Source organism: Oncorhynchus gorbuscha, linkage group LG19 (assembly GCF_021184085.1).
Source record: "Oncorhynchus gorbuscha isolate QuinsamMale2020 ecotype Even-year linkage group LG19, OgorEven_v1.0, whole genome shotgun sequence".
Lineage (NCBI taxonomy): Eukaryota > Metazoa > Chordata > Actinopteri > Salmoniformes > Salmonidae > Oncorhynchus > Oncorhynchus gorbuscha.
In genome coordinates, this window is record NC_060191.1 from 16621570 (window position 1) to 16647977 (window position 26408).

At 41.5% G+C, this 26408-nt stretch overlaps 1 protein-coding gene and 1 non-coding gene across 2 annotated transcripts; both read right to left on the minus strand.

Annotated features, from left to right (window-relative positions):
* Positions 1-3046: 3046 nt before the first annotated feature.
* On the minus strand, positions 3047-20810 carry LOC124006437 (protein O-linked-mannose beta-1,4-N-acetylglucosaminyltransferase 2). Its single transcript, XM_046316450.1, has 2 exons — positions 20506-20810; positions 3047-8043 (listed from the first exon to the last, which is right to left on the minus strand). The coding sequence occupies exon 2, from the start codon at positions 7967-7969 to the stop codon at positions 6194-6196; it is 1776 nt and encodes a 591-aa protein (XP_046172406.1). The 5' UTR covers positions 7970-8043; positions 20506-20810; the 3' UTR covers positions 3047-6193.
* A 3204-nt stretch (positions 20811-24014) lies between these two features.
* trnat-ugu lies at positions 24015-24087 on the minus strand. The gene has a single exon. It is a non-coding gene; the product is annotated as a tRNA-Thr (tRNA).
* Positions 24088-26408: the final 2321 nt, after the last annotated feature.

Below are 26408 nucleotides of genomic sequence, written 5' to 3' on the forward strand. Positions count from 1 at the left end.
CCACTGGAATTGTGATACAGTGAATTATAAGTGAAATAATCTGTAAGCAATTATCTGTAAGCAATTTTTTGAAAAATGACTTGTGTCATGCACAAAGTAGACGTCCTAACCGACTTGCCAAAACTATAGTTTGTTGACAAGAAATTTGTGGAGTGTTTGAAAAACAAGTTTTAATGACTCCAACCTAAGTGTATGTAAACTTCCGACTTCAACTGTATATAATAGGCGATGTCAGAGGAAAGGCCATAAATTTGTCAGAGACTCCAGTCACCCAAGTTATAGACTTTTCTCTGCTACCGAACGGCAAGCGGTACCAGAGCTTCAAGTCTAGAGCCAAAAGGCTCCTCAACAGCTTCAACCCCTAAGCCATTAGACTGCTGAACAATTAATAAAAATCACCACCGGACAATTTACATTGACCCCCCCTTGTACACTGCTGCTACTCGCTGTTTGTTACATATGCATAGTCACTTCACCCTCACCTACATGTACAGATTACCTCAATTAGCCTGTACCCCTGCACGGTGACAGGTACCCCTGTATATAGCCTTGTTGTCATTCTTATTGTGTTACTTTTATTATTACTTTTTATTTTAGCCTGCTTGGTAAATATCTTCTTCTTCTTGAACTGCACAATAGGTTAAGGGCTTGTAAAGTAAGCATTTCACGGTAAAGTCTTCACTTGTATTCGGCACATGTGCCAAATAAAGTTTGATTTGACTTGATATGTCCATTGCTCATGTTTCTTGGCCCAAACAAGTCTTTTCTTCTTCTTGTTGTCCTTTAGTAGTGGTTTCTTTGCAGCAAATCGACTATGAAGGCCTGTTTCCTCCAAAAAGTTGATATGAGATGTGTCTGTTACTTGAACTCTTGTGAACCATTTATTTGGGCTGCAATTTCTGAGGCTGGTAACTCTAATGAACTTATCTTCTGCAGCAGAGGTAACTCTGGGCCTTCCTTTCCTGTGGCAGTTCTCATGAGAGCCAGTTTCATCTTTGCCCTTGATGGTTTTTGCGACTGCACTTTGAGAAACTTTCAAAGTTCTTGACGTTTTCTGGATTGACTGACCTTCATGTCTTAAAGTAATGGACTGTCATTTCTCTTTGCTTTTTCGAGCGGTTCTTCCCATAATATGGACTTGGTCTTTTACCAAATAGGGCTATGTTCTGTATACCACGCCGACCTTGTCACAACACAACTGATTGGATCAAATGCAATAAGGAAAGAAATTCCACAAATTAAACAAAGTCACACCTGTTAATTGAAATGCATTCCAGGTGACTACCTAATGAAGCTGGTTGAGAGAATGCCAAGAGTGTTGAAAGCTGTCATCAATGCAAAATGTGGCTGCTTTGAAGAGTCTCAAATATAAAACATATATTGATGTTTTTTTGGTTACTGCATGATTCCATATGTGTTATTTCCTAGTTTTGATGTCTTCACTATTATTCTACATTGTCGTAAAAAATAGTAAAAAAATAAAACCCTGGAATGATTAGGTGTCTCCAAACTTTTGACTGGTACTGTGTATAAAATTATGTTGCTTTATTCAATAACTCAGTTACTCAATACTTACTTTTTTATCATTATAATAAACATAATACATGTACACTAGTTTCTGGCACACTTCAGTCTTAGCAAATATATATATATTTTTTTTACTGGAGGTGGTATACACAACTTAACAAGCAAAAGAAACACACAAAATACAACTTCACATTGAACAACAACAGTTCAAAATAATCTCTTGAATACAAACACTGACAGAACTGCATTTGAGAACATCTTTTTTTCAAACAGTTCAAGTTGGACTTTCAAACCGAAACATCTCAGTCAAAAAGGGACAAATTCCAGTTAATGTGGAATTTAGTTCATCAGTAGGATACCTCAATGGGTACAGCACAAATGGGTAGGATATTCACATACTAGCAAGTCAGCACTGCATTTAAATCCCTTGATTATTATGACACCATTAATGTCCATTAAATTATTATACCAATAATCAACAATGCAACACATTGCAAAGTCTATGAATTGGCACTGGCGATCTGTGTGTCACTAGTGCTGTTTTAGGGGAAGAGAGAAACCCAATCCAATGCTATTGATTCACAGATTCCTGTCACCACTCTCAGCTGCCTCAAAAACCGTTTCAAACCTGTGCCCTCTGCTGAAAACTCAACCGTGGCACAGAGTGATCTGGGGCCGCATGTCAAGCGCTCAGAGTAGGAGTGCTGATTTAGGACAGTTTAACCTTTTAGATCACAATACAGTGCCTTCAGAAAGTATTCACACCCCTTGACCTTTTTCCACATTTTGTTGTGTTACAGCCTGAATTTTCACTGGCCTACACACAATACACCATAATGTCAAAGTGGAATGATGATTTCCCCAAAAATTCTAAATTATACTGAACAAAAATATAAAAGCAACATGTAAGGTGTTGGTCCCATGTTTCAAGAGCTGAAATAAAAGATCCCAGAACTGTTCCATATGCACAAAAAGCTTGTTTCTTTCCAATTTTGAGCAGAAATGTATTTAAATCCCTGTAAGGGATTATCTCTCCTTTTCCAAGACAATCCATCCACCTGACAGGTGTAGCATATCAAGAAGCTGATTAAACCCAGTGGGTGGGCCTGGCTCCCAAGTGGGTGGGTCTATGCTCTCCCAGGCCCTGTGCCCCTGCCCAGTCATGTGAAATCCACAGATTAGGGCCTAATGAATTTAAAAATGGACTCATTTCCTCATAACTGTAAGTCAGTAAAATTGTTCATTGTTGCGTTTATATTTTTGTTCAGTATAATTAAAAATGAAAAGCTCAAATGTCTTGAGTCAATAACTATTCAACCCCTTTGTTATGGCAATCCTAAATAAGTATTTTTTTAAATATTTAAAATAAACAGACATTGAATATCCCTTTGAGCAGCTGTGAAAGGTGAAAACTGAGGATGGATCAATAACTTTGTAGTTACTCCACAATATTAACCTAATTGACAGGGTGAAACTAAGGAAGCCTGTACATAATTCAAATATTCCAAAACATGCACTGTTTGCAACAAGGCAGTAAAGTAATACTGAAAAAAATGTGGCAAAGCAATCACTTTTTGTCCTAAATACAAAGTGTTATATTTGGGGCAAACCCAATACAACACATTACTGAGTACCACTCTCCATTCTTTTCAAGCATAGAAATGGCTGCATAATGTTATGGGCACGCTTGTAATCGCTAAAGACTGGGGAATTTTTCAGGTTAAAATAGAAATGAAATGGAGCTAAGCACAGTCAAAATCCTAGAGTAAAACCTGGTTCAGTCTGCTTTCCACTAGATACTGGGAGATTAATTTACAGTTCAGAAGGACAATAACCTAAAACACAAGGTCAAAACTACACTGATTGTTTACCAAGAAGACACTGAAGGTTCCTGAGTGGCTGAGTTACAGTTTTGACTTAAATCTGCTTGAAAATCTATGGCAAGACCCAAATACAGTTGTCTAGCAATGATCAATAAACAATGACAGAACTTGAAGTATTGTGAAAAGAATAAGGGGCAAATGTTGCACAATTCAGGTGTGAAAAGCTGTTAGAGACTTGCCCAGAGAAACATGTATTGACTAAGTGGGTTGAATACTTATAAAGATATACTGTATTAGTGTCATTTTTCTTCCACTTTGACATTAGATTATTTGTAGATGGATTTAATTGTACGTTTTTTTCCAACCATTTTAATCCCACTTTGTAACAGCAAAATGTTGAAAAAGTCAAAGGGTGTTAATATGTTCTGAAGGCAATATATATACGCTTAGCAGGACACGAGGGCTGCAGCTGATCTTACATCAGCACTTATGTACTCTGAGGGCTTGGCACATACTAGGAAGCTAGCCATTACTTTAGTTTTGTACACCACAAGGCAATGAAATATAACAGGCAGCATTGCACACCATCATATAGACTTGGGCTGAGTCCCAAAATGGCACCCTATTCCATATAGAGCACTACTTTTAGGCTCTGGTGACCTTTATAGTTCTTGGTCAAAAGTAGTACACTATTAAAGGGAAGAGGGTGCCATTTGGGATAAAGACACTGAATCACACATGGTTAGCAGCATTGATGAGCCATAGAATGGGTTATTACTCCAGTTTGATTCAGGGCATAGTAGTCATTACCAAAGCATCACAGGCTAATTATTTCACAAGTTTATGCATGCATATAACCTGCACAAATGTTCTATGATCACAATCAGAAATGGTACAGATTAATAGTAAGTAAGGAATTCTGATCATTTTCTGCAACTGTGTAGACTGAATAAAAAAATAATAGGACAATTGAACTCAGAATTGCTGTAATGGGCACACTGAAGTGGCATGAACCTTTTTGTATTTATCTTTTGACACACAATGACAAAGAAACTGATTAAAGAAGCTCCAGTTTTTCTGAAAGAAATAGAACTAACCCTCGCATATCTAGCAACTGCACCGCATAGCATCAGAACCTTTCACATAAATACATAATATATTCTCTTTATTTTCATTTAGAGGAACAATGTTCGTAAAAGACTGCTACTATTTGAAGGAATAATGCATGTTTTAGTCTGCATATTTACAAAACTGCAAACATTTTCCTGGACACACTCTTTGAAAGTTTTATCTGCCTTGAATTAATATCTCAAATAATCTAGAAGGGGAAGAATTTATTATCCATGTGTCACAATAGTTCAAAAAGGTAACTGGCAAATATTAAAGCCTCAATGAAGCACAAGATAATTCAATTACAACTAATAACACATACTTAATGGTACTGTATACTTGTAACCACATTTTCAAGTTCATTTTGGTTTCTCTTAAAGGGATACTTTAGGATTTTGGCAACGAGGATCTTTATCTACTTCCCCAGGGTCAAATGAACAAATGGACACGCTTCTTATATGTTTCTGATTGCGGTTTGAAGGAAGTTGCTAACTAGTGCTAGCATAATTGCTAACTGGATTTAGTGTAATGACTGGAAGTGTATGGGTATTTGCAGCTAGCAGGCCTGGGCAAGTCCAGTCCTCTGGATCCTGATTGGTGTTACACTTTTGCCCCAGCTAACACACCTGACTCCAATAATCAACTAATCATGAACTTCAGTTAAAAATTGAATTAGTTTAAAATCAGGTGTGTTTGCTGGGGGGGTGTCACACCGATTAGGCCCCCCGAGGACTGGAATTGTCCAGGCCTGAAGCAGATACCTAGCTAGCAGATACCCATAGATTTCCAGTCATTGTGCTAATGCTAGTTAGAAGTAGTCTTCCTTCATACTGCACGCAGAGGCATAAATAGGGTGCCCACGAGTTCATCGGACTCTGGGTAAGTAGAAAATTGCCAGAATCTTACAGTATCCCTTTAAGGTTTTGGCAACATTCTGCAAACAATTATGTAAATTGACAATTAGAAAGGCAACATGACAAAGCTACTACTTTGTGCAGGAGGGTAGGCTAAGCCACAAAGTTGTGATTTCTCAGATAACAAATCACAAACCAATCAAATCTGAGCTTTGCTGAAAACCTACATTACATACTCAAATAAGTACAGATATAGATAGGTTCAGTGTTTTAAGACTAATAAAAAATATGTTTTCTCATAAATAAGTATATTAAAGAAATTCCTATATCTCAAAAAGATACGTTGTATAGTACTTACTGCTATTGGTACAGACGATGCATCCTTAAATCGTGACTCGTGTTCCTGCATCCCATGCTAAATGCCATTGAACTTCCATTGCATTTCACTCTCTGTGTGAGGACATGGTTGTCTCTCATCCTAGATACAGATCACATCACATCAACTATCCTGAAATCGGAGACTATCCTCAATCACAGATTTTCATATTAATGAGATTGAACGGGATCTTAAGCACTTACAAATTCGTAACATATCATACGAATTGTAGGAAATAGTCGCTCTGGATAAGAGCGTCTGCTAAATGACTTAAATGTACATGTAAATATACATTTATTGTGCAGGACGTAACATATCATACAAAATGAATGACATCGTATACAATTGTGCACAATTTTCTGGGACCCATTTTGGCTCGTGAGCGCTACTTTCAAAACTACTGGCTGAACTTATCTAGTATCACCTTCAGTAATCCACAACCCCAATATCTGATCATCCGGAACAAGCAGTCACAAACTTGTAACTGTATAGATCAACACAAATTATGTCCTGCACATGAGTACATCGGCAAAAGGCCCCAGGAGGTTTTTGTTAAAGATGCAGCGCACCCACACCAGGTACGTCGTAAAGGGTTTGATGTTTTCAGAGAAGGTATAGTTCTGGTGGGGGAGAATATAAGGCATGTACGTGTTCTCTCCTTGCTCCTGGATCCACACTTCGTACTTCACTTCCCTGACCTTCAGGTACTTCAGGTTCCAGGGGATTTGCCAGGACACAGTCAGCTTGGCCTCGTTGGTGGCCTGAACCGATGTCTGGCACTGGGGCTCTCTGACCCGACCCGGGTAGACCGTGCTGGCAGGTTTGGCCTTCTTCAGGTTGGGCTTGGTTTTCACGATCGCTCTGAGAGCCTCTAGTAAAGAAGGGATGTCCACTATCGTGTCCTGGTAAATACGATAGAGCCACTCAGGGTTGCGGCAGCACAGATGTCTGGGTACTTCCTTACTGGTCAGGATGTGATCCTGCTCTTCCTTATCCAGGTGGGCTATACCTCCCTGCTCCCAGGGCCTCTCTGGGTAGGCCACAGAGTTCTCCTCCACCATGTTCCTCCAGGCCACATACTGCAGGTCCATGCCTGGTAGAGAGGCCAGGGTTTTGTAAGGGGTGTACTGCTCTGGGTTGACCGCATAGGGGAAGAGCTCCACAACGACGGCCCCACGGGGGAGGAAGAGAGAGGAGACCAGCTGGGCCCCGTGCATGCTGACCAATATGGAGGCCCCGCTGATGACCTTGACGATTCCGGGGAAGTTCTGCTCCTCCAGAGACACAGTCACCGCTCTCATCTGGAACTCCTGCACTAACGCCAGGATCAGCTCCGCTTCATTCAGGATGAGTCTGTTGATGGAGCGACTGAACACTACGAAGTACTCATCCTTTTCCTCCGCTGCACTCTCCTCTCCTCCTCTCGTGGTGATATTGAGCTTCTCCATCAGCGATGAGGCAAACTGCCGGATCTCGTTCCCAGAGACCAGGATGTTGGCTTTGGGGCCCTGTGGCTGGACAAAGCCATACTGGTACCATGTGGTCATCTTGGACAAGCCCACGTAGGACTTAGTAAAACACATAAGTTTGCCAAAGTTCCTCAGCTGCTCTTTGAGAAGTGGCTGCTTGCTGCTCAGCAGGCGGTAGAGGTCAAAGTGTGCGCCCTCACCCCAGCCCTCCATGAAGACCAGGCGGGCCTCATCGTCCAGGTCCGAGTACTGCCGCATGGTGTAGAAGATGGGCAGCAGGTCATCGTGGAACACGTGCATCAGGTTATCCGGATTGAACCGGTTAAGGATGAGGGTGACGTCAGGGACGAATACAGGCTTGGGCATGAACTTGAGGGCAGCTGCGGGCAGCTCCAGGAAGTTGAAGTACTGGGTGTTGTGATCCTCCACAGAGGACAGGTCCAGCAGGGCCGGCTGGAAGCGCCGGGGCCCCAGGTTGGGCAACATGAAGGAGGAGTTGCTGTGGAAGAAGACAAACTCTTCAGCCTCGGTGCAGTAGCACAGGTAGTCAAAGCGGCAGATGCGATCAGTGTGCATCTTTCCGGTGCAGACCATACGGGTGCCATGCTCCTGGAGGGCGAGCAGAGCGGCGTGGTAGTCTATCCGGGCCTGGGACAGCTCCTGGGACTGGCGGGTCAGCTGCAGCTCCTCCTCCAGTACTGCAGCATGCTCACTTAGCCTCACGTACTTCCAGAGCAGTGCTGCCACCACCGACACCAGCAGGCCATTCAGAATGGCCGCCACGTTCATCCTGCAGCTCGCCGCACGCATCACAGCTCCACGTCCAATCTGATCTCTGATCTCACATGCATGCTCCGCCTCCCGCTAGCCAGGTGCCGATACACCTGGAGAGGGAGAGAGTGAGAGAGGGGGTGGGGGGAGAGAAATATTTTTTTGCATATTACTGATATCATGTTTCCAACTGAACATACTATATTTCAGACTTAGTAATCATAGAAATAATATCAAAATGTAAGCCTATTATTTTCAGTGCATGATGAAGGTCTACATACCGGTAGAACAATTTTAGGGATCAAAGTCCCTTCCCTTGGAGAAGTCTTTGTCTGCGTCCCAAATAAAGGGATACTCTGGGATTTTGGCAATGAAGCCCTTTATCTACTTCCCTAGAGTCAAATGAACTCGTGGATACTATTTTCATGTCTCTGCATGCAGTTGGAAGGTAGTTTCTCACTAGCTTTAGCTCAATTGCTAACTACAAGTAATAGGAAATAGCTAACAATGCTAGTTAACATTGGCTCGCAATACCTCTAACTTCCTTCATACTGGACGCAGAAACATACAAATGGTATCCACAAGGTCGGCGGCCTCTGAGGAAGTAGATAAAGGGACTCATTGCCAAAATCTCAAAGTATTCCTTTTAAATGCACTACTTTTGGCCAGGACCCATATGGCTCTGATCAAAAGTAGTGCACTGTATAGGCTAGGGAAAAGGGTGCCAGTTGGGACGTGTCCTTTGTTTACCTTGGTGGATAAGCACAGGCATTCCTAGAACCTCAAATCACATTCCCCTCCTGGTTATGTCTTGATGAATGACATTGTGAGAAAGGGGAAAAGAAAAGTTCCTCTTAAAACTACACTAACCTGCATAGAGAGAACAAGTGAGTCATGTGGTGAGACAGGCTATCTGCGTCCCAAATGCTATTCCCTATATAGTGCACTGCTTTTGATCACTCCAGGACCCATAGTGCACTACTTTTTACTGCAGCCCTATCTTGGGAATACAGTGCCATTTGGGATGCCGCCACTAATTCAGATCCCAAGCAGCTGCTTCCAGACTATGTGGGAAAGTAGTCATCTAAAGGTTGACTGCTACAAGAACAAATGTTTCAATAGGCTAGCCTCTGCCTGGAATACTATAAATATCACTTTCCATAATAGCGGCTGAGATTAAAATATAATTATTCCAGTATAAAAAAGTTGAGTAAATAACATTGAGACTTAAACAATTTATATACTTTATATCACCATGATAATTTAGCAATGCTCAAAAAGAAGACTCGAGAGAGTTAGCGTAGTCATTGGCATATATAATATTAATCAGAATCTACGGACTATCTCCCTAACCTTCAACTTTGGGCTGTAGACACTAAATACACTGCCTTCCTCTCCCTGGAGCCAGACGGTCTGCAGTAGGCTTGGTAGGTATACTGTATATGCCGTATTCCAGAGTATTTGGTAATAGCCACGAGATGGTTTTTCAATACCAAATCTTTTTTAAGTAAATACCTGCAGTCAACTTGTGCAGTAGGTTAGGAAATAAAGCAGATCACGTTCTTCATTTCACCTGTCAGATTATTTTTCATTATGAAGTGTAGGCCTACCGGTAGTCCCCAGTCACGTTTGTTTACACGCACACAACAACAAGAAAGACATCGGAGCTTTGTGAGTCACATTGTTGTGCAGCATGCGCCAGGTGATCTAGTTAAAGTATGGAATTCACAACTAAATGTTTGCCAGCTAAATATCTTAGAACTATTGAAGGAAAACCCCACCCAAAAACTATATTTTGGTATTTGTTTCATTAGTCCATTGTTGACATAGTCCCAAGTTTTCAAGATGTAACTTTCAAAATACAGAAATCTGGCCCGTATGATGAATTTTGCATCATGTGATGCTGCGTTTTACAGAGCTAAATGCTCTGAAGATGTGAATTTGGTTTGCTGATTTAGTACCTAGTTATCTACGAAAATGGAAGTATCAATGAACATGATTGTGGGAAATTAATGAATGCTCAGTTTGTCTGGCGCTGGAGTACCACGTACCGCTAGCAGCATTTTAGACACAGACTTAAGTGCTAGCCATCTAGTCTATGTTTTATAAATGTGCAATGAGTATAAAACATGATTCTGGTTAACAAAAAATGGATTTTCATATTAAGCTTTGAAAGCCAGATCAGTGATTATTGCAAAAAAAAGCAGGTTAAACTATTTTGATAAAATAATTAAATCATTAGTGGGTCAAAGGTGTATATTTATAATCCCTGAATTCATTAGATTATTCCTATTTGAAATCCAGTGTATTAATTGTGCAACAAAGCTTATTCAGAGAAAAAGTTTCAGAAATCAAGATAAATCACCCATAAACTTGAAAACAATCTAGATATGGTTTTTAGGCCTACCTTGCTGTCTAATATTAGTTGTGTGTGCAGCAAACTGTGAGCAGATTTATTTTGTTACTTTATGAGCTGTGATATCTGTCCTGCAAACAGTTTAGAGACTGTAAAAATGTTTGCATGCACTCGTTTTCATTTAACTAGCAATCACTATGGTATTTTCCATGTACTTGTTAGCATTGCTAACCTTGGTATTACAGAAGCTCAGTGGGGTTTGAAAATAGTGCCCCTAGTGTGCAGCGCCGGTATTACTGAATATCCCAGGATGGCACAAGATCGGTTTGAAGGTAGGACAATCTGGATACCACCCAAGTCTATTTTGCAGCCAAGCCCATCTATCCTTCAATCTCATGTTGAGTAAAATAATTCCAGTTTAACTCTACCTCAATGTCTCTAATGCTTTGAGCAGCAGATATGGAGCACAAGATTCATAGAGCAGATATCATGGAAACATAATGAACAGGCATTGCCACTTCTAACACACATTTGGACAGACGCACATGCACCTCTGATTTCTTAAAATGTTCCTCTGTAAAATCACTCTATCCTAAAAACTCCTGGAGAATCCTCCTTTGCCACTAGTATCCCCAGAGAGCAGCCATCCCCCCACGGTCTTCCTGTCTCTCCAGACGGAGCTCATAAAGAACTCCAGTATCTCTGGCCTGACTCGGTCTCAGTCCCAAATGGCACCCTATTTCATATTTAGTGCAATACTTTTGACCAGGGCCCATTGGACACAGCCAGCCTTACACTCTCCTAAAGCCCCGGACTCTCTCTCCTCTAGCAGCCAGCCAACCCAAGGGCCCTGGAGGAAGAAGCCAGACTGAACAAAGACATGATGGCTCCATCTCTCCCTCCCTGCACTCTCTCTCTTGCTGCTCTCATTCTCTTTCCATATCTGCTCTCATATGCTGCAATAGAGGCAGGCTAAAAAAGTCTTCAGGCTATTTTGACATCCAAATACCTAGGCTACAATATGTCAGTGGTAGTAGTAGGCTCAGTATGTGTGGTAATACCCTGCAGTTGTAGCTAAGTTATAGGAAAAAGATCAGTTACCCAAAAGCTTTTAAACTTTTCTTCATTATGATTTGAGATTTAGTTAAGCAAAAGAGCATGATACTAATTCAGGTGGGAAAAGTCTTATTGTATCTATAGATGGAGATAAGGGCTCCCATCTATAGATACAATATGATAGCAATGCAGATGTATTGGTATTCAGAATACTCATATGTGAACTGCACTACATTTGAAGATAAAGAACAATGGGTGTCACTCAGTTTTGGGGCCTCCTTTTTTCTCCTCTCCCCCAAATATTTGACTTGGATTGCCATTTGCCAAGGGCACTGGCAGAGGAGACAGGTTTGGTTAACTCACCTCTGCCCACTGACCCATATTGTACTGACAGGGGGCTAAAGCCCATAATTAGACACTGCTCGTGACCTTGACAGCTGGGCCTATAGACTTCATGACCTGGATGTCATCAGGAGTACATGGCTGTCCCAAATGGCACCATTTCCCCTTTACAGTGCACTACTTTTGATGTGACCTGATCAGAAGTAGTGCACTACAAAGGGAATAGGGTGCAATTTGAAAAATAAATTACCTACAGGGTTCCTCTGAAGTTTGATTTAGGTCCAGAAATTACTTCTAAGATTTCAAATGTACCTGCATAGGCAGATAGCACAAACCCCTCGGCTTTCCCTTTTAGCCTACCGGTACCCATTTAACCAATTCCTACATGCATTTAAGTTGGTATGATATTCAGACAATACCACTTCATTTTACATTCATACCACTATTTTACATTCACGAAGGACGAGAAATGGGCTAATAGTGCTCAATGCATTTTTCTGCTGCTTAAATGTCACAGCATGAAGACCTAAAGCAGCATTGCTCTCCAATCCATGAGGACAAGGGCAATGGTGCCAGTGGTGAGCGTTAATCCTCCTCAATGCACACAGGCGGCCCACAGGGATGCGTGCAGGGCCCACTGCAATTCCACTGTGCCAAGTACGGAAGGTTTTTCCAAACGTCAGCCTGCCTCTGTGATAAATTAGCAGGCAATTCCATGGCATCATCTTCAGCTAACACTGCACTGACCCACTGAGGTTTCAGCTGGAGATCAAAAGTTTTTGTGAGTGAAAATGTGGATCCAATCTCTACCGCTCCACTCCCCAGTGGTCTCCCTAAAGAGGCACACCATGATGCTTTCCATATTAAATATCCTGTTGTGTAATATTTTATTCCAATTCTGAATTATACAGATGTATAGAAAAGGATGGTAGGATGTATTGGGACATGCTAGCATTCAGGAAAAACAGAACACTCAATTTAAGAAGTGGATTATTAATGATTACATAGCGTAATGGAAAGTCTCGCACAGTTTGACAATAAATCTGGACATTCTAAAAAAAGACTCTGGCACCATAACCAGCACGCAGAAATGACAGGACAAGTTTAAAAAAATGCTTAGCCATCCTGTTACTAGGAACACAGAACTAGAAACATATTCTAGATAAGATTTGTTGCACAACCGTTCACTGTCATAACTATTCAGGCACAATGACTTCAATTAGCCTACATTTTGGTGCTCCAGATAATATTGCGGTACACACACTACTAAGAGACGGCCTTGAAGTCCATCATATGTGGCGAAATACATTTTCTATGTAGTGTTTTTTGTGAAACAGACAAAGTAGGCTACAGTGAGGGAAAAAAGTATGACCCCCTGCTGATTTTGTACGTTTGCCCACTGACAAAAGAGACAGAATAACAACAACAAAATCCAGAAAAACACGTCAAATTTTTTTGATTTGTATTTTAATGAGGGAAATAAGTATTTGACCCCTCTGCAAAACATGACTTAGTACTTGGTGGCAAAACCCTTGTTGGCAATCAGAGGTCAGACATTTCTTGTAGTTGGCCACCAGGTTTGCACACATCTCAGGATGGATTTTGTCCCACTCCTCTTTGCAGATCTTCTCCAAGTCATTAAGGTTTCGAGGCTGACGTTTGGCAACTCGAACCTTCAGCTCCCTCCACAGATTTTCTATGGGATTAAGGTCTGGAGACTGGTTAGGCCACTCCAGGACCTTAATGTGCTTCTTCTTGAGCCACTCCTTTGTTGCCTTTGCCGTGTGTTTTGGGTCATTGTCATGCTGGAATACCCATCCACGACCCATTTTCAATGCCCTGGCTGAGGGAAGGAGGTTCTCACCCAAGATTTGACGGTACATGGCCCGTCCATCGTCCCTTTGATGCGGTGAAGTTGTCTTGTCCCCTTAGCAGAAAAACAACCCCAAAGCATAATGTTTCCACCTCCATGTTTGACGATGGGGATGGTGTTCTTGGGGTCATAGGCAGCATTCCTCCTCTTCCAAACACAGAGAGTTGAGTTGATGCCAAAGAGCTCCATTTTGGCCTCATCAGACCACAACACTTTCACCCAGTTGTATTCTGAATCATTCAGATGTTCATTGGCAAACTTCAGATGGGCATGTATATGTGCTTTCTTGAGCAGGGGGACCTCGCGGGCACTGCAGGATTTCAGTCCTTCACGGCGTAGTGTGTTACCAATTGTTTTCTTGGTGACTATGGTCCCAGCTGCCTTGATCATTGACAAGATCCTCCCGTGTAGTTCTGGGCTGATTCCTCACCGTTCTCATGATCATTGCAACTCCACGCAGGTGAGATCTTGCATGGAGCCCCAGGCCGAGGGAGATTGACAGTTCTTTTGTGTTTCTTCCATTTGCGAATAATCACACCAACTGTTGTCACCTTCTCACCAAGCTGCTTGGCGATGGTCTTGTAGCCCATTCCAGCCTTGTGTAGGTCTTGTCCCTGACATCCTTGGAGAGCTCTTTGGTCTTGGCCATGGTGGAGAGTTTGGAATCTGTGATTGATCGATTGCTTCTGTGGACAGGTTTCTTTTATACAGGTAACAAACTTAGATTAGGAGCACTCCCTTTAAGAGTGTGTTCCTAATCTCAGCTCGTTACCTGTATAAAAGACACCTGGGAGCCAGAAATCTTTCTGATTGAGAGGGTGCCAAATACTTATTTCCCTCATTAAAATGCAAATAAATGTATAACATTTTTGACATGAGTTTTTCTGGATTTTTTGTTGTTATTCTGTCTTTCACTGTTCAAATAAACCTACCATTACAATTATAGACTGATAGTTTCTTTGTCAGTGGGCAAATGTACAAAGTCAGCAGGGGATCAAATACTTTTCCCCCTCACTGAATATCTAATATCGCTAATCTGACTAAATCAGGGGTCAGCACAATATGTTTTGTTATTGGGAGGTGGGTTTGGGTGATTTTATGTGAAAAAGTATTTTATTAATATCACTAGCTGCAACAGAATACCACCATGGCAGGGTTTCCGTTAGGAGAATATGGCACCTGACATTTTGACCGGATGCATTTAAAATCAGGGCGTCCACCCATAATGCTGAGAATGACAGATCACATTTAGATTATGGTAATTCATATTAACAGAACATGCAAGTCGAGGAAGCAGCAATGTGCAGTTCTTCTTACCTAATTCTGTTGCGCACTTTGAAGATGTTAGAATAACTGTTCAGGGCTTATATAAATATGATGCATGCCAGTCTCTCTTGGCAAAGAGAGATTGACTGCATCACTTATTTTTATAAGAAACATTTAGTTTAAAATCCCCAAATGACACACACTTATCCCACCAGACATGCCACCAGGGGTCTTTTCACAGTCCCAAAATCCAGACCAAATTCAATGTAAACTTCCGACTTCAACAGTATATAGGTTTTCAAAATGCAGTCGTGGTCGGTGATAACGCTGATGAAGCCTGCTGGAGCCTGTTTCCTCCAGCATCTTCACAAGGGCCTTTGCTGTTGTTCTGGGATGGATTTGCACTTTCCGTATACCAAAGTACGCTCATCTCTAGGAGACAGAACGCGTCTCCTTCCTGAGCAGTATGACAGCTGTGTGGTCCCATGGTGTTTATACTTGTGTATTATTGTTTGTACAGATAAATGTGGTACCTTCAGGCGTTTGGAAATTGCTCCCAAGGATGAAACAGACTTGTGGAGGTCTACAAAAAGAATGCTGAGGTCTTGGCTGACTTCTTTTGATTTTCCCATGATGTCAAGCAAAGAGGCACTGAGTTTGAAGGTAAGGCCTTGAAATACATCCACAGGTACACCTCCAATTGACTCAAATTATGTCAATTAGCCTATCAAAAGCCATGACATAATTTTCTGGAATTTTTCAAGCTGTTTAACGGCACAGTCAACTTAAGTGTATGTACATTTCTGACCAACCTGCCAAAACTATAGTTTGATAACAAGAAATTTGTGGCGTGATTGAAAAACGAGTTTTAATGACTCCAACCTAAGTGTATGTAAACTTCCGACTTCAAATGTGTGCATGTGTATATAAAAATAAAGTATGTGTATGTATTGTAAAAAATAAAGTGTGTGTGTGTATGTATATATACACACACACACACACACACACACACACACACACACACACACACACACACACACACACACACACACACACACACACACACACACACACTTTATTTTTTATAATACCATCTTTGAGAACTAACAAAAAAAAGCTATACAGTCAAGGAGAAGAGAAACTGGGCATTCTGGGCACATGCTCATTGATTTTTTGCAGAGGAACACAGCATTAGCCATTGCAAAATGTATAGACATGCAGGAAATTTGCTTTAAAACTGCAAAATTGTCTCAGCTCAATTGAAAAATGTGTAGAATTGCAGAAAATGTTTTATAACAGCAAAAATCTCTATGCCGCCAATAGACTGTTAGTTTACATTTCCTCTCCCAATGAACTTTGGGGATGTCAAAACAATAACTGTCTACAAAAATCTCTTCACTTTAAAATGTTGATTACTTCTACTTGCCATTGTCATTCACCTGATAAGATGTGATTTTATCTTTTTCTGCTAACATATGATGAAGGTCCCTGGTTTGCCTGGCTGGGGGTCTCTGGGCAAGAAAAGTTTGAAAACCCCTGGACTAAATCATGTAATTTAAAAAAATATGTAAACTATAGAACTACACGTCTACTGAACTAATTATTAGGCCTAAAATAGACATTGACAGCCTGGCTTGTTTGAAAACGGATGTCCTTACATAGCTTAACTTCTGTTGCTGCGGGGAATAACACACTATGAATGAAGAGTAAACAGAGCGCTTTTTGCTTGACATTTTCTGTGTGAGGAAGTAAATGTTACATTAAGAGCAAAATTATCCAGTTGGAGAAAGGTCAGCATAGTTCCCATCATAATCATATGCATGCATGAACCCGGGCTACAACTGGGAATGCTTCACATTTAAATTATATTTCTGTCTGGCTTAATGTTACCGCTCCAGCTCCACTTCCATCAGTATTCAGTCTCCCTAGAGCTCCCACCCACCCACCCACCACGCTTCTCAGTCAACCACCTCGCCCACATCCGCTTTCCCCTAATCGTCCCAAAATCTTTGTTATACTGAATGCTGCTTATAAATAATGAAACAAGCATGAAGAAAAGTAAATAGTCCCTTCGAAGGCAGCAGGCAGGCGGTACAGTAAGTAAATAGTCCCTTCGAAGGCAGCAGGCAGGCGGTACAGTAAGTAAATAGTCCCTTCGAAGGCAGCAGGCAGGCGATACAGTAAGTAAATAGTCCCTTTGAAGGCAGCAGGCAGGCGGTATAGTAAGTAAATATGCCGTGCGTTGAAAAACTGTTAAACCAGCCAGACTGGACAACACATTTCTAGCCTGAGGTTTCACCTGACTTCTCTCTATGCCTTTACAGTAAAAACAGCTTTCTGCTTTTGTCTCTCTGAGAAGACAAAAAGCACCAAGCCCAGAGTAGTTCTGTCTTTATAGATGTCCCTGGGTGACCTAGTAATCCCAAGGCTCTTTCTCAATTGTCCTGATTCCTCAGATCCTCTCTCTTTGCCTCCTCAAAATGTACAGAAGATCAGAGGTTCCTTTGTCTAATCTTCTTCTCCAATGCATGTCGAGGAGGCAAAGAGAGAGGACGTGAGGAATCAAGGAAAGACAATTGAAAAATAGCCCTTGTTTCAGGGAAGCTGAAAAGGTCTTTGAAATAGTAAAGACAATTCAGCATCTGGGCAATTCCACAGTAGAGCTCAGTAGAGTAGAGTACAGCACAGCAGAGAGCATTCGAGTACAGCAAAGTACAGTTCAGTACAGTAGTCAAGTAGAGTACCGTAAAGTACAGTACTATAGTGTACCTAACTCTAGTGTGCCCACTAGAGTATAGTTCAGTATTCTTTACTTTGTTGTAGCCAATTCAACTGCAGAAATTCCATTAGCGATTTTTTTTATATTGCATTTATCACAATAATTAATCAACCAAATTGATATCAGTAAAAAAAACACTGACTACTTAATAGATCTACCTTTATTTGTTACTTGTGAACTTCCTCCCCTCCTAATGAGGGAGAGAAAATATCTTAAAGATGTGGGTATTTGATAACAGAATTTCAAGGCACAAGGCAATTTTTCTGAAACTTAAAGGCAGAAAAATGTATCCAAAACTAAATTTAAAAAGTGTTGATATTTGTTGGCATGGGGTGTTTCCTTCAATATGAGTGTTATATATATCTCATACCTTTAGACTATTTCTGGTAGAGGTTTTCCAAAAAAATACCCCTTTTCCGTCTTTGATTACTCCTACATTTTAAGATGGAAAATTGTTAAAAAAATAAAATAAAGTATATATCCCTTAATTAATAAAAAAAGATTTGCCATACTCCTTTGAACTTCACATGGGTTCTTTTAGATGTATGGTCATTTCCATAGTCACTAATCTCTTATCTATACATGATCAAACCGCTGACATTTGTAGTGATGGGAGCAGGAGACAGTAGTGTTTCCAAACTGCTCCTATATGGGTTTGGTTACAAAAGGGTTAGCAGTAGCAGCAGTAACCAAGGAGAATGTTATTAAGCCTCTCTCTGATGACATCACAGCAGTAGCGACTGAGCTGAGGCTGAGCGTGCCAGGTCTCTCTATCAGGACTTGGCTGACAGGCCTTGCACAGCTCCCTAGTGTTTTGTATTGCCGTTTGCCTTGGAGATGATAAGCACCCTGATGATGGGGATGGGAGAAGCAGCAGCCTGGAGATTCTAATGCATTTTAATAAGGCTCCCGCTCCACGATAGGTAAACAGCGCTGTTAGTATCTTACTCTGGCATTTCTACCCACTGCCTGTCGCTGGCTTGTCCCTTCAGGATCACCTTGGAGATTCCCTCCCTGCTCTGCATCCTCATCCTTTTGAAGGACAACTTGCTCACCTCTCCGTTCTCACAAAGAACCACTTAATAGACCGCTCTTCTCAGCTAGTTTATTGCCTGTGTCCTCCAGGCCCTTTTGTCATTTTTATTCCTGGCCCAATTGTGGCATGTCAGGTTGGATCAAGCCTCCTAGCGCTCATGTTAGCTAGAGCTACAGACCAACGCACAACATTAGCAGCTGTACCATACTCTCCCTCTCTTTCGCTCTGCTGGGGACACACTGTCAGCCTGCCACTGTCACAAAAACCCAGATGCAGTTAAAGCCACCGTAGCCTGTAAGGTTTCCGATCATTTAAAATGCACCCCTTGAATTCTAAAAGAAAATCACTTATAAACCCCTTAATAGCCTAGATTATTTTCCTTAAAGTTGACAGTACTTGGTTTGTTTCCAGTCATTGTTGTCCCAGGGGGGCCCATGAGAAATGCTGGCCGATGCATCCATTCTGCAGGTTCAGGAGAAATGTCAGACAGACGCGAGGACAGAACATCCTCTGGAAACATTGCAGCATAGCACATTATAATTCAGCCACATGACAGACTCCTAAAAGGCCAGAAAATGAAACGCAATACTATGACATAGAAAAATAGAAGAGGTATCTCATATATAGGCCTAAAAGGAAGTGTGCATTACACAGATATCCTAAAAAGCAGAAACTGTGTATTGTCAATAATACACAAACGAATTAGGCTACATTCCTAATATTCAGATACACACTTCTCTCATCAACTCCCCCAGACTTCCACTTCATCTACCTCAACTACAGGCTGCCAGCTGAGCTCCCATTCACTATAGATTACCTTCCTAACAGAAGTACCCAGGCAATGAAAATTAGGCATTCATATTTAGTATAGGTTGGCTGTTTTCATGATATGTAGGCTATAGCAGCACCCACTCACCTGAGACCAAGAGCAACAGGTGAGATAGGTCCATATTGCAGAAGTCATGATAGCCTACTTTAAAAAATGAATCATTCATAGTGTTGGCTAGGCCTATTTGTGAAACTATTAACTTAATGTGTAATCAAACACGGGATCGAAGTAGGTCTGGACAGGGGTGATGTTTGTAGGATGTAGTCGTTTGTATGTTCTGTATTGTTTATAAGACATCCAATAAAATCTTGTAAAAAATGTATTAAAAAAAGGTCGATTCAAAAACGAAATATGAAAACCTCAAGAATGTTGGTTTTCAACTTTAGTTGGTGGGATTTTCATAAACGTCATCCTCAGTCAACATGGATGTCTGTATGCGATTTAGGAAATTCTTGAAAATGTAAGGGATTAATTACTTGGGTTTGTGATTACCCTGGTGTAGCCAAATCTATTCCCGGATGAATCAATCCCAGACCAGAAAATACTACCTGACCAAACTCTGTTAGCAGTTACCCTTTTATGTCATCCAGAATTGAGTTGAACACACAGAACCCTCATGACAGGACAAACGTGTTTACTTCAGTCTTGTTAAGGCCTAGACAAAACTGTGTTAATGAAGAATCGCGATTGATAACAATGTCGGGGTTCAGATTACCATAGTTATGATTAAACACGTATAGCCTTTGTAGGACTAAACTTGACTGATATTCATGAAGACTCCATAGGCTGCTTAGAAACAGGTCCTGTTCATATTTGAAGCCATAGCCTAATTTGTCCAAGCAAACCGCTAACGTTACATTCTTGCGTTAAAATCATGTGTCATGCCATGAGCAGAATACATTGATACAGTAGCGGCAAGACAATTTGCCAATGACCGCAGTGCTTTTGAATTCGAAACTTTGTCTTGAAACTAAGTTTTCAAACATCACATTGAAACCATGACATGCACTGATAATAAACATTTTTTATTATTCTTACCGGGGAGTTTCGATTAAACTGAAAAGGTATTTTCTTCACTGTAGCTGAAACGTTTCAGCTAAGGCAGCATTACGAGCTCCAGAGCATAGTCTCCGCAGAAACGTTCCAGAGGATTGACGTGATAGAATGAACCTCCTTAACGATACGCCTCGATGTAGGTGCAACAGTACGAAATATCAACGCATTCATTCATCAAGTTTAAATTAAACAGTATTTTTTTATGTTAGCTGTCAAAAAGGCGATTTCGATACTACTTGCTATCCTGTCTCCACCCACTGCAAAGTCAAATCCCATATCCAAAACTCGCGAGATGTTATCGGCGCTTTCTCCACACTCCTTGATGTGACCATAATTACAATGCAAGAGGGTATACAATGTTTAATATATATATATAATTCCACATAATGCGAGGTTCAGGAATTTGCACAACGATTTGATTGTATATTTTATGGCGATCAAAGTATGGAAAATGTATAACTTTCTCTAGTATTATGTTTATCTTGCATAGACTACTAGTTACAATTCACTCATGTGCAAACTACTTTGTTTTTCAGGACAAGCTATCTACACATATCACAAATTGCATAGAGAATGTTTATATAAGAAAACATTTCAACATACTGCATTGCTCTGCTCTCCTCACAGCTTCATATTTCCTTTGGCATTTCATTAATCACAGTTTGCACCCTACTGACAGGGGGTTAGGGGACATTACATTTGCATTAATCATGCTCAATCTCTAAATAAAACAGAGTGGCTGCGTTTATACTGACACACACACTAAAAAAATATAAAATGCAACATGTAACAATTTAAAAAATGAGTTTTACAGTTCATATAAGGAAATCAATTGAAATAAATTAATTTGGACCTAATCTATGGATTTCACATGACTGGGAATAAAGATATGTATCTGTTGGTCACAGATACCAGCGTGCCAGTGGCCATCAAAGGTGAGCATTTGCCCACTGAAGTCCGTTACGCCACCAAACTGCAGTCAGGTTAAGACCCTGGTGAGGATGATGAGCATGCAGATGAGCTTCCCTAAGACTGTTTCTGACAGTTTGTGTAGAAATAATTTGGTTCTGCAAACCCACATTTTCATCAGCTGTCTGGGTGGCTGGTCTCAGACGATCCCACAGGTGAAGATGCCGGATGTGGAGGTCCTGGGCTGGCGTGGTTACACGTGGTCTGCGGTTGTGAGGTCGGTTGGACGTACTGACAAGGGGAGTGAAACAAATGCTCAAGTGGGACTGCTTTCCTACTGCCATATACATTGATCTCTGCCAGAAAAAGATCAATGGAAATCAAATGCAGAAACAAAACAAATCTGTAGTGGTGACATGATCAAATACAACGACATCCACAGATTTCACACATTCATCTCATATGTCAACATTGATTGCATTGGTCTCTCAAGCGAGGCCCTTCCCCCTGGGGATAAAGCTCCACACACGCCCCACCCCGGCTCCCAATCCAGGCATTGAAGATATTAATAAAATATATGTTTGTCATCTGCCCACAGGTGGAACAGTAGGCTACTCTGGCAAATTTCAATGATGTGCTGTCTGTCCATCAAATCTTGCGGCGTTGAATGATCATTGAGAAGCAAATTAACAGTTGTATGTTATTTATGGTTAATATGCACATTGTTTTGCTCCAATGCAATGTGTAGACAAGGCTGCATGTTAGGCAATGTAGTGCTGCCAGAGCGGTACAGTAAGTAAATAGTCCCTTCGAAGGCAGCAGGCAGGCGATACAGTAAGTAAATAGTCCCTTCGAAGGCAGCAGGCAGGCGATACAGTAAGTAAATAGTCCCTTCGAAGGCAGCAGGCAGGCGATACAGTAAGTAAATATTCCCTTCGAAGGCAGCAGGCAGGCGGTATAGTAAGTAAATATTCCCTTCGAAGGCAGCAGGCAGGCGGTATAGTAAGTAAATAGTCCCTTCGAAGGCAGCAGGCAGGCGGTACAGTAAGTAAATAGTCCCTTCGAAGGCAGCAGGCAGGCGATACAGTAAGTAAATAGTCCCTTCGAAGGCAGCAGGCAGGCGATACAGTAAGTAAATAGTCCCTTCGAAGGCAGCAGGCAGGCGGTACAGTAAGTAAATAGTCCCTTCGAAGGCAGCAGGCAGGCGGTATAGTAAGTAAATATTCCCTTCGAAGGCAGCAGGCAGGCGATACAGTAAGTAAATATTCCCTTCGAAGGCAGCAGGCAGGCGGTATAGTAAGTAAATATTCCCTTCGAAGGCAGCAGGCAGGCGGTATAGTAAGTAAATAGTCCCTTCGAAGGCAGCAGGCAGGCGATACAGTAAGTAAATAGTCCCTTCGAAGGCAGCAGGCAGGCGATACAGTAAGTAAATATGCCGTGCGTTGAAAAACTGTTAAACCAGCCAGACTGGACAACACATTTCTAGCCTGAGGTTTCACCTGACTTCTCTCTATGCCTTTACAGTAAAAACAGCTTTCTGCTTTTGTCTCTCTGAGAAGACAAAAAGCACCAAGCCCAGAGTAGTTCTGTCTTTATAGATGTCCCTGGGTGACCTAGTAATCCCAAGGCTCTTTCTCAATTGTCCTGATTCCTCAGATCCTCTCTCTTTGCCTCCTCAAAATGTACAGAAGATCAGAGGTTCCTTTGTCTAATCTCCTTCTCCAATGCATGTCGAGGAGGCAAAGAGAGAGGACGTGAGGAACCAAGGAAAGACAATTGAAAAATAGCCCTTGTTTCAGGGAAGCTGAAAAGGTCTTTGAAATAGTAAAGACAATTCAGCATCTGGGCAATTCCACAGTAGAGCTCAGTAGAGTAGAGTACAGCACAGCAGAGAGCATTCGAGTACAGCAAAGTACAGTTCAGTACAGTAGTCAAGTAGAGTACCGTAAAGTACAGTATAGTACAATCCAGGCATTGAAGATATTAATAAAATATATGTTTGTCATCTGCCCACAGGTGGAACAGTAGGCTACTCTGGCAAATTTCAATGATGTGCTGTCTGTCCATCAAATCTTGCGGCGTTGAATGATCATTGAGAAGCAAATTAACAGTTGTATGTTATTTATGGTTAATACGCACATTGTTTTGCTCCAATGCAATGTGTAGACAAGGCTGCATGTTAGGCAATGTAGTGCTGCCAGAGCACACGTCAGACAGGCCAAAACATATGACCCTTCATGGAAGGCCCCACCAGCATGATCTGAACTCACAACCCCTGGTTTACAAGACCAGTGCACTAACCATTGAGCCATGACTGAAGCCATAAAACCCATTAACTCGCTACAAAAAAATGTAACAATAAGTCAAAATGTTCTTCTGGGTGTTTGTGAGAGCTTGCATCAATAATGTTAAATGGTAACATGTTAATCTGATAGAAATGTAATTTCTGTGCTGGCTGTTCTGTTGCCATGAGACAAACTACTACAACAACATAATTCTTCACAAGGTATGTATACATGAGCAGAATTTAACACAAATCGGGATTGTACTGACCTGGATTAAAACATTTGACCTTTTAGTCAAGGCCCCAGCGAGAATTGAACTCACGACCCCTGGTTTACAAGACCAGTGCTCTAACCACTGAGCTATGGAGCCTTACCTACTCACACCTTGAGACAACAGGTAATTTACATATCACAACAGATCTTGCCAATTTACAGACAGAAGGCCACACCTCAAGCCACTCACTCTACCACACTCAGCTGTTAGTGCAGTCTGGCCCAACCAGCTAAACAGGCTGTTTGCATATGAAGCAAAGTCAACTACTCCAGGCTTGAGTGTCTGCTGGTTTTCAGTCTTTCCATTACATCATGATCTACATGGGATTTAGACCAGAGAAACATAATACACATTCTTACATGCCAATTGGACCTGTGCAATAAAATGCACTCACCTCATCTGTGGCACTGCTACGACTTGCCACTAGAGAGCAGCAACAGACCCTAAAATGCATTGCCATTGACAGAGCATCTCCGCCTACAGATGATCACTGCATATTATCGTCTGTTGCTGCACTCTAGTGGCGAGTACTAGCAGAGCCACAGAGAGTTTAGTCACATGAGCAGGGTTGCAGATATAAATGCAGGGTACAGTGAATAGTTCTTACAGTGCAAGTCAAAGGGAAGTGAATGAAACAATAGCAACATAATTAATAATTACATATTTACAACTGTAACATGATAAATGTCCATTGGGTGGGGGCAGGTTATAGGTAAATTGAGATGGGGGGGTGTCAATGTATAAACTTAATCTCCACTACAAAAAGCATCTAGACATTATCTCCCATTTCTTTTAGACTAGCATTTAGTTCTCAACAGCAGAGATTTGTATAAACCGGTCTGTCTCTCCGACCTTTCCAATATTGAATTGATCTTTTTATTTATTTAACCAGGTAGGCTAGTTAAGAATAAGTTCTCACCGTCTCCACCGTCCCATATAAAGCGAATGTGTCTGAACGAGACAGACAGCAAATTGAGCTGGTTATCATAGCGTAGCAACATACAAAATATTTTTCAGTCGGCTGGCTAAATCAATACTTTGTTGCGAAAACTAAAATGGGATGAGTGGAACATTTATTTTGATCTTCTGGCGGCAGGACTTTGGATAATTGGGGAAAACAGATAGCAATAATACCCAGGCACGCAGATTTGGGGGATACTGCATTGAGAAAAGCCGCAACGAATAAAAACAGTTAAGAATACAAACTGGGCTGTGCGTTGCTTCGAGGGCTGGCTAACAGAGAAGAAATATGTTGACTTAAACTGTCACTAAGGAAGTTTAATTAGTTTCTCTGACAGTTTTATGGAAATTTAGGAAACGAGAAGCAGTACAGTATAAGTAGCTATCTGGCACTGCCAGTTTCTAAATGACCCACCCATCGGTCACAGCTGGTGCCTTATGAAGGACACTAAATTTACCACCACGATTCATGCATTTATGGCCAACATCAAACAGCTAAGGCACGGAAAATATATCAAACAGCCACCCTCCCATCACTGATAAGGACATGGCCCAGCTCCAAAACTTCCAAGCTCTGAATCCCAGTGCTGGTCCAGAAAGTGTGGTTTGACCTCCAGTTACATATTGGTCGAATAGGAAAAGAGGGGAACAGACAACTAAAGCCCAACTCATTACTCGTAAAAAACAGACGAGAACAGTCTAAGGTATGTTGTTCATAGCCTGTTTGTGTTATTTCTAAGTTGCACTCGTAATTAGGCTACTGGAAAACAATATTATAACAACGCATTCTCTCAGATACACCACTCTCACATATAACCACTCTCACATATAACGAGGCCACAAAGAATCATCTGGACCCAAGGGAGAGGGGCAGTGAGTCCAAGAGAGGATTCATGTTTGAGCAGCCAGGGAACCCACTATGCCCAGTGGCATGACTGGGGAAATATCTATCGAATTGCCTGGAGAATGCCCTTGCATTTTATCTCCACCCAAGGAGAGGAGTGTATCGGGGACTCAATCTGGTACCCGTTAGAGCCGATGGGAGTCACAAATGGATTAACTCATGGCCTGCTTGCAATTATATGGTGTTGTTTGGTCTGGGTATCAGTGATTTACTGTCTAAATTGGTCTGGGTTTAGTTCAGCTGTCCTGTTGCACTTACCCAACATGACCACTAGAGGGTACCAAACATCCACAGGAGTGCCTGCTTTCTCCACCACACACTGCATGCAGAAAACAATGTTGTAGGTATGAAAAAAAAAAAATCTCCCCCCTTGTGGGAGAAAGTTGGAAACGCTTCGGGGTTATGCATGTCATCCTAATCTTCTCTATCATTCCAAGCACAAATAGTCCATTTTTACAGACCATACCTATAGGATCAGACTAGCAGTCTCATTGACAGTTAATCTCTGGAACCACCCTGATACTCACAATTACTTAAAACACAAGTCAACCAC